The sequence below is a fragment of the Coloeus monedula genome (genome assembly GCF_965178545.1).
Source record: "Coloeus monedula genome assembly, chromosome: 2".
Taxonomy (NCBI): Eukaryota; Metazoa; Chordata; class Aves; order Passeriformes; family Corvidae; genus Coloeus; species Coloeus monedula.
In genome coordinates, this window is record NC_138782.1 from 67,898,450 (window position 1) to 67,911,686 (window position 13,237).

The window sequence follows — 13,237 nt, forward strand, 5'->3', positions numbered from 1 at the left end:
TTCTCTTTGTTCAGTACATGTTTCTGTGTATGTGTGTGTATGTGTGCATGTGAGAGCACACACGTTTTCTTCTCTTTTTTATGGTGCACTTCACTTCACTGACATGTTTAATAGTCACTCATTTCCATAGCACTTGTTTACCATAACTTACAAAGTAAAATTGGAGGATTATATTGTATTTACAAACAAGTTGGCACTTACAGAATAAATTATTGATTCCTTTTCTTTTTTTTTATTTCATTTTCTTTTTTTCTCCATTTCTTTTTCACCAAAGGGCATCCAGAATTCAGGCAGAATAGTAAAACCTGCTGCCATTATGCTACATTAACACGAGTAAATAGGATTCCAGCTGTTACACTCTTTCCCAACGATTTGCTTGTTGCTGAGAGGCAGTGCCTTCCACCTCAGTTCATGTCCAATGCTCAAAAACTGTTAGTCAAGTGAAAGCAAAGGCTGCATGTTTTCTTCCTCATTCTTATCCATGCGTTTCAGCACCCCAGGATCCACGACTGACTGAGACCTGCAGAGGGACAACATGTTTATCTGACATTTCTAGATCAAGACAAATGAGGGTAAACCTCAGCTTTCTTTTGTTTATTTTAATTTCTGTCAGGGCTTAAAAATAATGGTACAGCATTACCCAAGCATCTGATCATTGCAAATCATCAGGAAATACCCTCATGGAGGGATAACAGGGCTTTAAAGGGCTCAGTGCTGATTTGTAAATATAGGAGCAAAAGGTAGAATAATGTGGATCCTCTCTTCAGTGAAATCATGAAGCAGGGAGTATCCTCCGGACACAAGAGCAAACTAAGCTGTTCTCTGTAGTGACTTAAGCACTGACCGTCTCTCCAGAAGGTTATACAGCACTGGACAGGCAAAGAAGGTGCAATTCAGCCACCCAGCTGGCTAATCACACACTGCAATTAGCGGGATGTGTCAGCTGGAAGCACAAGTTGCTCCTTTTCTGAATAGCATCTTAATTCAACAGTGCGAGATCCTAAGCCAAACCAAGGGAACAGTGCCATGGTTAGCAGGATTTCTGGAGCAGCGAACAAATGTGTCAAACTCACTTTTCAGCTCAACTGAACAGGGCAAGGAAGGATGATGAGGGCAAATTCAGTGGTGATTGTAAAATTCCTCTGGATTCTCTGATTCAGCCCAGAAGCATAACATGGTACCAGTACCCTGCAACAGCCATATGTGACGGACAAAGAGGAAAACCCAGTCCTCAGCAAAATCAAAATACTCCGTAGAAAACAAAGCCTGAAGTGTTAATATGGGGTTCCCTATCAGCTATGGCTCAGCTGATCAAAAAGCAGCCAGTTCTGGGGTACAGCAAATGCAACCCCTGTTAGATGTTTCCTTTATTGAGATGAACCTCACGCAGGAAATGCCTATTTCTTTCTGTAAAGAAGATTTAAGATGACTAAAGAGCATGTATACATCTCTACAATGCAGGCATCTATTTTTGATCAGTGGAAGCACACTGTGCCTGCAGCATTGTTACAGATTTGCCCATTTAGAGGGCTACAGTGCAGAGAAAAACCTTTACAAATTCTAACCTTTCCTAAAATAAGCATATGGAGTCAATCCACCACTCTCATAAACTGGCATCATCCAGTGAAAACAATGAATGAGATTGATGGAAACTTTCTCAAAAAAATCTAAAGAAAACTTACAAAAACACAAGAAAAAACATCTGACTTAAAGCGTAGATGAAAACTTTAGATACAAGGATATTTTCTAATCATATTTATCACATTCTCATACTAATACTAAAATCAAGAAAATTAGCTTTAAAAATATGACCATCTCTCTTGTGATAAGCATAATTTAAACTTTTTTAATTAAGAGTGTACAATAATACTCATCCTGAACACTAGTCAGTTCCTCAGGCAGAAAACTAAACCGCTGAATTAAAAACGCTTTTTTAAAATCTTCACAAGGTACCATGCCAATGCAAAGCTGTTTGAAAATTTGCTGGTGGGAAGCTGCACTCATGGAAAATCCGGCTCATCATGATAAAAATTGCTGTGGAAGCAAATTAACTTCAAAGGTTTGCCAACTGGATGTAGTGCTAAAACTGAGCCTTTTCCCTCGGCTGCCAATGGCTGAGCAGACAGGGTTTCCAGTTCTCATCTGGGAAAAACTGAAGGGGAGCTGGAATGGCTGCAAACCTGGTCTCAAATTCCCAGGGCTTCCAAAATCCCCAATGCCCAGGCAGGTGTAAAAATTGAACTGCACAAATCCTGATCTATGGTTTGTAAGCTCAGATGCCAAAATGCCTTAAAGAAGAAGGAGAAATAGTTTGCACTCAGTTTTAAACAGAAATTTACTGTCATGCTTCATCCCCTTCAGCAGCAATTCACAAATGAAGGTATGTGAAAGGAAAAGCATTTGCTTAAATCTAAGCTCCTTCTCTTCTACCTACATCTCCCAAATAACTTTACAAACATTCTCAGAAAACACAGTGGGACAGAGTTATACTACAAAGACCCATTGCAGAGGTGAGGAACCAAACCACAGCTCCTCTGCAAAGCTTATCAACACAGACATCTGCCCTGCTGGGTTAGGTGAGAAGAGGATGCAGGTCTCCAGCTGGGTGCCTCAGGATGACAGCCACGGGTGAGCACAGCCACAGGCTAAACCTGACTGCTGAGACAGCTGCAATGATGCCAGATGACATAAACAAGCTCTCCTCAGAGGACTGTGCTACAGGTGGCATTAATTCCTCCTTATCTCCACCATCCTCTCTGCAATCAACCTTCCTTTCAAGGTGAGGTCATCCAATTAACCAAATTCAAGGAGATCTGGAGGAATGTCAGTGGTTCACATTGGGGGCAAAAAATGAGTAAGAAAGAAATGAAGTCTCAGTAGGATTGTGGTATTAAAAAGACATTCTTTCAGGACAGTAAACTAATTTTTAAATGGTAAGCCAAATAAAACAAGATAATTGTTGGAGGTCTGCTATCTGCTTGTGAAATTTGTTCTAAGCTAAGCACTTTTCATTGACTTAGTCATGGCTTTCTATGTATTAAAAATCTTCTGCACTAACGTATGATACTGACTGTGGGTTTAAACTGAGAGAAGCAACCCATCAATTTCTGAATCCAAGTTAAATTTAATTTTTAATGAAATAGAGTTTATTTGTTTTATCTTAACTTTTCTATTTGTGTTTTAACAGAGTCTGTGCACTGAACATGCTGGAGGTCTTGGGACTTTCTGCCAATCTTAGTACCAGCATATTAAGTCTACTTAGTACTCTTCATGTCCAGCAGATGCTCGGGGCATGCTAACTGAGAAAGAATGCATAGAAGGCAAAGAAATTTTAGTTTAATATTATACAGATATAAATTTCAACACGTTTCTTTTCTGCACCAGGTCTCCTACTGTGTCAGTTCACCCAGACTGAAAGAATGTCAATTTGAAGCTTACACTGAAGTGTAGTACTGTATGAAAGTTTTTAAGAAAAGTTAAATGAGAATAAAAATTATTTGACAAAGAATAAAGAACATGGTCAACTCATTGCTTTTCTACTTAGTAATATGCTTGCCCAGGACAATCTGGAAAAGTCTGCTCCGAAAGGACTTATCACAGGCCTTCTCATATTTTTTTTTGTTGCACCCTTGGATGAAGTTATTTATTCTCACGTCATCATTTTGCAGCAGAAAGATTTCTGCATTTCAGTTCCTTAATTCCATCCTTCTGTCTAAGACAGCTTCTCTATTGTCTCATAATTCTTGTATTACATGCAAATCATATATAAGTGTATTGCTCACCTTTCCCCTCCCCTGGCTCTTTTTCTCTGTCCCATTTTCTCCATTAATTGTATTAATTACATAATTCTGGTTTCATATATCTGGGCATTGGGGATTTTGGAGGCTCTGGGAACCTATGGCCAAAGCTCCCTCACTGGGAATTTGAGACCAGGTTTGCAGCCATTCCAGTACCATTCTATCATATAGTTTCAGAACCTTTTTTTAACTTTTTGTCCTAGAACATTCCTATACAGTTTCTTGCTATTTTCCACTTCCAATGCAGTGTAGGTTTTTTCAACACAAAATCCTTAAACTTTATTGCTTTTTTCTTTTTTTATTTCCTATAGCAATCTTGTGTTATCTCCTCTGTTTCCACAAAAATATCTCCCTATTACATGCCACTGTCCTTTCCAGTCTAGGCAATATTTTCCAGCCAAAATCATCTTCCTGGCTGAGAAATCTGAAATTATTTTATCCTGTTTGATCTGTTTCCAGAGTCTCTTTCCCTTTTGCATCACATTCTATCTCCTGAAACTGGGTTCCCAGCCTAGCACATCCTAACTTAATTTTAATGATTTTATATATTGGTTTCTGCCTTGTTTGTTCTTTTCTGATCCATTTCTAGGCCTCCCCCTTATGAGCTGCACTCTGACTTTTGCTGCCCTTTCTGCTGCCCTTTCTGCTACCTTTTATATCACAGTTGTAATCCTTACCATTTTCTCAGTTTAGACTACTGCCCTGTCAAGGTTGGATCAGATTCACCCCTCCCAAGTTAATGACTTCACTGCTTCCATAGTTACTGGAGAGGTAACTAAGCTCTTCCTATACTTTACTCTGAAAGGTAAAATGCAGCAAGCAATTACACTGTACCTTTTCAAAGAGAAGAGTATCAAATGCCAGGATGTTTACCAGGCTCGAGTATAGCAATTGGCACTGATTTTGGTCCTGGTTCTCCTCCTATTTTCTCAGGCATGCAGTCACTGTGACTGATGGTTCAAACACTGTAAATGCCCTGGCCCTTACAGGCTGGTGGATACCAGGCAGTGGGCTACGAGATGGAGGAAGAAAAGAGCTATCATCACCACCCAGAAAGAAAATTGGCCCCAATTTACCCTCTGCACGGAGGCTCATTCCAGCTAGCACTGTTTCTCTAATAAGTACTGTAGGCTGAGGTGGGATAGCAGCTTATTCCAAACACATTACTGTGTACACAACCTATATGGCACCACAGAAATAATCAGCTGCACTGCGTTCACAACTCACATGAGTAATGATCAAGGCCATGATCTCTCATCAACACTGATCTTTTTAAGAAAGGAAAAAAAAATAATGGTCCTCATATATAATAGACTGATAGAATTTATCTGACTACCTACAGCTTCATAAAAGAGGAGGAAGGCAAATGTTAACCTTGTGGCAATAGTAGAAGACAACAGTAACTTTAACTCACCTTTTCATGGATTTGGGAGAGAGGTCCTTTTCTATATCCTTTGCAGGAGTATTGTAGGAGTCCGCATTGCATTCACTGTCATCATCGTATTCATGGTCAAGCAGTGTTCTTGCCCATGTCCCCATGTCATAGGGGGGCAGCATTCCTCCAAACTCTGAAGGCAGGATCTCGGGGTGGATGAGCTGATGCAGGCTGTTGAGGTTGTTACCATGCAGGAATATCTATATGTATGCATGCAGGTAAAAACACAGGTGTATCACCAAAAATCATCAAAGCCCAAATGAGACCATCATCAGGAAAATTTTGTACAATTTAAATATTTTGGTTGTTTTGGGCTAACAGAGGTGCAGAGGAAGGCACACGTCACCTCTGCCTTAAGCATGGTCATACTACGTTCATAAATCTCCGAAGTGATTAAAGTATAAATAACTTAAAATGTTTGCAGGTAAAGGGACTTAAGGAGGGCAAGAACTGATTTCTGGTAGCTAGATGGACAGAATATTAGATAGACAGACAGCCTTGTTAATCTCTTGTTATTTGACCTCCCTAATTCTGTGAATTAAAGTAAGTGAATTAAATTAAGATTATAATTAATAAATAAAAAAAATATTCACCATATGCAACAAGGAATATATATTGACTGTCAGCATCCAGCCATGAGTTCTATAAATAAGATAAATTGTGCAGTGTAATGATAACAGTGCTGGAAATATTTTCTTCCTTAATCTAGTGATAGCAGTAACTGCCATTTATACTTGACAATACCTGAAGTAAGTAATAACAGTAAAATAATCCCTGTGACAACACTGAATAGTTGATGGGAATAGTTGATGGACTATTTGATATTTACCATCAATGTTTTGGTAGACTGACATTCATACACATTTACATATCTGTACATTAGTATGACGTATAGATGAATACTTGTATTTATGTTTATGTTTAACTTTATTGTTTCCCCTCAGAGATCCTTAACATTCCACTTCACCTTGCAGGGACCCCTCTGGGCAGCTATACCCTTAGCATGATTTATCAAGAGTTAAATTCAAAAGGCAGAAAGACAAAGACCAAATATATGCTTGTCTTTTATTGCTTTTATTAGACCATTTTCCCAGTCAGCTGTGGAGACAGAAAAGTTAATGTGACCATGAAAAACCAGTGATTTTCTTTCATCTCAGAAAGGAACTTGTCCTTTTGTGAAAGAACATTTATTAATGGTGAAAGTAATTTGCTTTATGGTGCCTTTATAGCTGAGTGTTTTACTTCTTAGCAGTTGTTTTTATATATGCCTAGTACTACATTTATCTGAATATAACTATCAGTTGCAAATCTACCTGACAAATTTAAAAAATACATAATAATTCAGGATAAAAAAACCCCAGATAAATAATAAGCCTAATGAAAAAAATCTAAAGAGAATTCTGTGGGGTTTAGGTTTTTTTTCCCCCAATTGTTTGTTCTGCAACCAATACTTTAAATCTGATTTAAATTTTATGTGCTGGCCATAACTTTCACATTTTGACACTAAGTTTAGAATTGTAAATCAGTATTTAACTACCTGACTACTTTTTATAGGTATTTGGTATTGACAAAAAACAGTTGTAAAAAGTCAGCATTTCTGAAAATTAATGCCATTGATTCAGGTGTCGAAATAAAAATTTAGATGGTTACTGATAAGCCTCCATGTTCAACTACCTTGTCACTCATTTTTAATGCTGTAACACTCCTATGAGCTGCACTTTACTCCCTCATTATGCATACCCAGCACTTGGGTTGAAAAGGCCTCAGACATATCTGGCACTACAATGTTCTTTGCAGAAGCTGCAGTCAACAGAGTGCAACTGAATCCTGCAAAATGGGGCTTCATTTGCATATTCATAACAGATATTGCATAAAAAGCTTTGTGATCTATAGTTCAAAATCTGTAAATACCAGAGGCCTCTCAAGCATAATCTGTCAGTGAAAAACAGCTACATGCCAAGGATCATTGTGGCCTTGCAGACTGTGCTAGAGGAGAGAAAATACAGAGCTGCTTAGAGAGCTGGTTCCACAAAAAAATGTAATCATGTTCTTTGTAGTGCCTTTGTACATGATGTTGATTGTGTTTTCCTGGATGACAAAGTTCCTGTTACAGAAATAATCATTCTATAAGCTATCACCACCAAGCTCTAATTTAATTGCACTGATGCAAGTGGTACAAATTCAGCAACATCTTGGAGGCTGCTCATGCTTATGCACAGATGCATGCACACAAATTCCCTTTTATTGGCTTTCATTCAAATTAGTATTTGCAAACTAATACTACTAGATGCCAGCTGGGTATTTTAGTTTGTGCTAATCTCAAGGAAATCACACTAGGAAAGGACTTTGTACTCACTAACTCTGTTTTTAAAATAAAGACATAAATCATTTTAACAGAAATTAAATAGAATGGAATTGAATACAACCTTAATAGAAACTGTAATGTGGCAATATTTTTTATATAACCCCCAGAAGCAAACATATGCTTACATTTTAAAATACATTTAAGCACACTGCTTGACTGTGTCCTTAAAGGATAATGTTGTATAAGTTTCTAAAACAGCTGAAGGTACCTTTTACCACACAGATATATTTAAACATTTTCCACCAATAGCAAGCTGATATCTCATGTTGATCTACTTTATTAGACTATGATGCATCTGCTGACGGCAACTGGCAGGAAATGGACAATTAAAAAGAAGAATACCCTTTTTCGTGTCTTCTCCTTTAGAAAGGGCCGGATGACTGTGTAGAGGGCATGGATATACCACGGCTGATTGACAAAATGTATTCCTCCAAACCGAGCTGGAAAGCTGTCCTGTGTGTCACAAAACAAATACATACAATTTGAGCTGACTCTTAACATATGCAGGACATGCACCAAATACCTTATTTTTTTCTCTGAACGCCTTTATCTTAATAATAAACCTTTAACAAGAAAAAAGATTATTCCAAACTGTGTTCTCTCAATTGGGTTCCAACCTTCCACACCAAGGAGTAACACAGCTTGGACAGAGTAAGTGTGGAGGAAGTGTGCTGAGATAGCTACGTTATTCAAATAAAGGCACGGCATTTCTAATCTCCAGAAATGCTTTAAACATTTATGATTTGCCCATAATCCATTTATGCAATGTATTTTTCTCTTTTCCACTTCTATGGATTTTATTCATTTTTAATAGTAAGGATCTCAACTCTTCCAGTGACATTGAAGAGCACTAAAAATGTCCCTTGTCTCCACCTTAAAAAGGAAGTGTAAATCTAAACTACTATTCAAAAATGTCTCCAATATTATCCATATTTCATAAAACTGAGACTGCATTTAACATTATGCATAAACTGTTATGCAATATCCATGACAGTAATTCTTGTCACATAGTCAGAGACCTTCTGGGAACTTAAATGTAAGGACAGCATATCTGTATTGAAGCAGTGGATTTTCTTTTTTACTTGCTGAAAATCACAAGGGGCAGATAACTCACTAGGAGAAGATTCTGATATGCATTTTCAATTTCTAAGTCGAGAGAATATGCCAGAGGGTTTGGCAGTTTGAGGAGGGCAGCCACTCTGTCCTGGAATACAATTGCCAAATTCCTTGTGTGTCCTCATTTTGTCTTTGCCTGGTTGATCATATGCACAAACAATGCAATAAGCCGTCTCCTACATTGCCCAGAGTTACACCACTGAGGAAGGAGGAAAGAAGTGTAAACAGGTACAGTATATGCATGCTCCCTTTTTTTAATGGCTTATGTCAGAACCTTCTCAGTGAATTTTCTCTTAATTATACACACTTATTAAATTATTGGCTTTCATTTGAAGCTTAATTCAACAGGTGACACAGCATAGGCAGCCACTCATATCAAAACCAGGTTCCTCACAGCAGCAGCAGCTCCCGTCTGACCATACAGGTAACAAACAAGGACATCCTTTCCAGCTATACCTCCTTCTCTTCCTCCTCTCTTTCTCCTCCTGTGTGGATGCAATAAAGGCAGCTTCAGGTCTGTGCCAGTGGGATCACAGGCTCAAAAGGAGGCAATCAAATGGTCTGACAGGGTGCATTGTGCAAATAGACCTATTTTGCCTCCTCTGGAGACAAGAGAGGAGGCCATAGAGAAACATACAGCAGCCTAGATGTAATCTGCAAAGCACCAATTGAAGCATAGGGTCATACAGCACACACCAACAAAATGCCCAAGAAAAAAATGATAAACTATTCAAGCCAAACAAGAACTGTCACAAAAGGAAGGCAGAAACTGCAGGAAGGAAATCTTTCATTAAATGTTTCCACATAGAGATATACTTTGCAAAAGTGAAACTGCATGCATATTCACAGAACCTCTTTAGTTCTGCAAATGTGTTCAGACCTGTGGGAATAATGAAGTACAAATCGCTTACTCCTCTCCAAGGATCCATTCACATCCTGTCAAGTATGCCTAACCCACAGGCTCTTTACAGCAAGGTACCTCTGACCTTCAAATTGTAACAACTTGCTGGATTTTCCATCAAGGAGGCAGTACCTTGACAATAGTTTACAGGAAGGATGACTACAACACACACTGCTCACATCTGGCTGGCCAGAGCACAACAGTCAATGCAATCAATGGTCTGTTTTGCAGCTTTTCTCCAGAAACTTTTGATTAACAGCAGCTTTGCAATAAAACAATCCTATTGAAAGATTGCTGCAGAAGCCTCATTTTGCTAAAGGCCCAACTCCTGTAAGCATTAACTAAATATTGAACAGGATGGTTGATAATTCGACGCATAATACACCCTGTTCAGTACTGTAAATCCCCAAACACCATTTCGAGGACACAACTATGAGTAAATTATGTTTGTATCACAGTGAACCAAAAAATCCATTAGGAAGGATAAATCACTGGATGACACCCTAACCTTTAGTTACAGAAGATACAATTTGTCTACAGAAGGTTGTGTTTATTTGGATTATTGTGGCTAGCTCTCCAGCAAAGGAATCCAGGGCTCCATGCTGCATACCATGCACAAAAGAGCACGCACTTAGAGCTCCAGAAATCTCAGCGGAGCTGAGAGTCACACAGGAACTGAGTACAATTTGTGAATAAGAATATCTCAATAGGCATGAATAGAATATCTCAAACTGACGTACAAACACAGATTCAGAGCAGAGTGCCATAGGCATTTGTATTCTAATGTGGCCTCAGAATGCTCTGTGTCTTTTTAAAGATATAAAATTTCCAGCAGACAAAAGGATTATCCTTAAAAAGTACCATTCTGACAAGTATACTCTCTTCTCCTGCATCTTGGAAACCATTTACATGGAGGATCATGAATATATTGGGAACAATCCTCAAATGGAAGATGCCACTTGATCTTAAAAGCCAGTTTGCCTCAGTGTTTTTCAGAAATTCTGAATACATTTTCTGGAACTAAAGAAGTTGGGTATTTCTCAGTTTCTGGAACTGAACTGCAGTGCCCAGATTCAGAAGCACTTCCTAAGGTGTAATTAGGACTCCTCAAAATTTGTGCCAAAAAAAAAAAAAAAGGTGATTTGGTCAGAATGATCCTGCATTCTACACAGTACTTAGACTAGTATTCAAAAGCTGCTGAAAGTAGATCCAAAAGCAAATCCCTAAAGCACCTGCTGAAGAAAATAAAAAAGCAGAATAAGCAACTACATCTGCTGGAGAGACAGGTGTCAGAAGGTTGTCTTGCTCTTCTCAGATGTATCTGACTTCCACGTGGGGATTTGCCAGACAGATGGTCATCCTACACAAACAGCAGGTAGGAATTTCTTTCAAATCACTGATTCTTCTGGGGTTTTATGCAGATTAGGTTACAAGCACAGTGGCAGTCACAACTGCCTCTGCAGATGTACTGTACTTCAACAGACGAGCCTGTAACCCATGAATCACATGAATTCTAAGTAAATGGAATCTCTTGCCAGAAAACAGTAAGAGATGGAGATCAGCTGTAAAGTGAGCTGTGCTTCTGACTGGAAAAGTAATAAATCTGATGGGGTATTACCAAACCACAAAAAAGAACTAATTATGTATACAGTGGGTGGATTTTTCATCCCATTCACTGTAACCTCTGTTTCAGCAGTGGAACACAACTTTTGCATGTTTCTGATGAGCACAGTTTGGGACACGGCCATGTCATAGACAAAGGGAAGCAGGTAGTTACTATCAGAGCCCACAGTTCCTGTGACATGAGGCTTGCAAGTGACAACAGTAGGCTGCCAAGGAAGAGGCATGCCCCCATGCTGCTGTCTGGAGGACTGGGGGACTACCAGTGCATGGCCAGCACCGCAGAACGATCCCAAGCAAACTCCCTCACTTAGTTTCCATCTCCTGTGATATATGGTTCTGTGGACTCACAGCACAGCAATTTTACCTCTCTGCCAAACATAATTTATACAAAAAACATAATTTATACAAACTATCTTTACAAGCTTTCTCTCCAAGGACCCAGCTGCTGTTGCCTGCTACCACCCTTGGCACATACTACGAAGCCAGGTTTCTACTTGCCAGACATAAAATTCCACCCAGTGCTGGGCTCAGCCATCACCTAAGCCAGCTCTCAGGGTTTCACAGAGGGTGCCCTGCTCCACTTTGGCCAGCAGGAGCTCTTACAGCACAGGTAGTAACAAGAAAAACTGTATATGACATTTTCAACAGTACCTAAGAAAGAAAAGTGCCAAATTCCTACTGAAAACCACTGTGAGTCTTCTTAGAGGTGTCAGGACTGTCATCATAGAAATAATAAAAATGACCCACCTTTTCATCTTTACCAAATGAAAAAATCAAAGAACTTCTTAAAGCCCATAGCATTTTCTTCTTCTTGAGTACCGTGTCTACATTTAAACCTCTGAAGATTACTTTTAATGAAGTAGCCCTCCTAGCTGAGCTCAGTACTGTCATCAAATTTGTTTGCACAGCTTTTAGAAGTGTAGTCTTAGAAACTGCTAAGACCACTGTGTGCCCAAAGGTGCCTTGGCAGCCCATTCTCATCAGAGCCTTACAAGTATGCTGCTCATCTCCTGCAAACAGACTGTCTGGACACACCTTGCCACACACTAACACCAAGAGAGTTCTTGGGCACATGTTGCTCTGGGGTTATTTTTGAGGGTTTGCTGTCCTTATGTGCAGTGAAACTGTTTTTGCAGACAGTCTAGAGCTTCAAAGGACAGTCTGGACAAACATAATGAATACACTCACACACTTCACTTAAGGCTGCCCTTGAGTGCTCTGATGAATTCAGGCTGTAGCATCTGCAGACAACAAGAGGTTACAAAGTCAAAACTGCAACAGCTGTATCTTCCTAACAAAAACTGCAAGTTCAAAGAAAGCATACAAAACTATTAATTTCTTAAATGTGACTTAAGACTTGTTCCTGAAGATAATACATTATTTCTCCTTTAGCTTTTCCAAAAAAGTCAAGCACTTTAGGGAGAAAAAAAAAAATATTATGATGAACAAAAATAGTATCTTTATAATGGAAAGCTCCACTAGAAAGAAACTGAAACATTCTGTCTGCTACAAAATGCAGCATGACTAAACAACTAAGCTTAATTTTTATCATTTTTAAGACAGTCTTCTTTAAAGAGAAGACTATAGAAAATCATGGAAAGAGAAGGCTCTGACTAGAAGGAATAGTTCACTTCCTTAGTACTCCAAGAGCTGAACTACCAGAGGAACCAAGAATCACTGCCATCCACATCAGGAAAGGACAGCCATCTTGCTACCAAACTGTTAACTTTCACTGAAGGTAGGAAAGAACAAGGCATTCCTAATACCAAACTTCCTGCCAGCATCCATCCGTGACACGAGTAATTGCAACGCCTCAAAACAAACTTGTGTGTCAAAACTGATCACCCATGCTCAAGACATGACTGGAACCAGTGGTGAGGATTGGATGATTAAAAGACTGGAAAGTGAATCTGTAGCATCTAAAAGAATTTGGGTTGTTTTTTTTACGAAAACAGATGCTAAACACACTAGGGAGAATAAATAACAGGTGAGGAAAGAAC

At 39.0% G+C, this 13,237-nt stretch overlaps 1 protein-coding gene across 1 annotated transcript in view; it reads right to left on the reverse strand.

Annotated features, from left to right (window-relative positions):
* Positions 1 to 432: 432 nt before the first annotated feature.
* The window catches only part of CLVS2 (clavesin 2), a gene marked incomplete at both ends in the record, with an annotated part of 47,385 nt that continues 34,580 nt past the window's right edge, over positions 433 to 13,237 (reverse strand). Inside the window, 3 exons of the mRNA XM_082302451.1 lie at positions 433 to 520; positions 5,212 to 5,432; positions 7,940 to 8,050. Coding sequence (XP_082158577.1) covers positions 433 to 520; positions 5,212 to 5,432; positions 7,940 to 8,050 — 420 coding nt within the window. The remainder of the gene's footprint in view (positions 521 to 5,211; positions 5,433 to 7,939; positions 8,051 to 13,237) is intronic.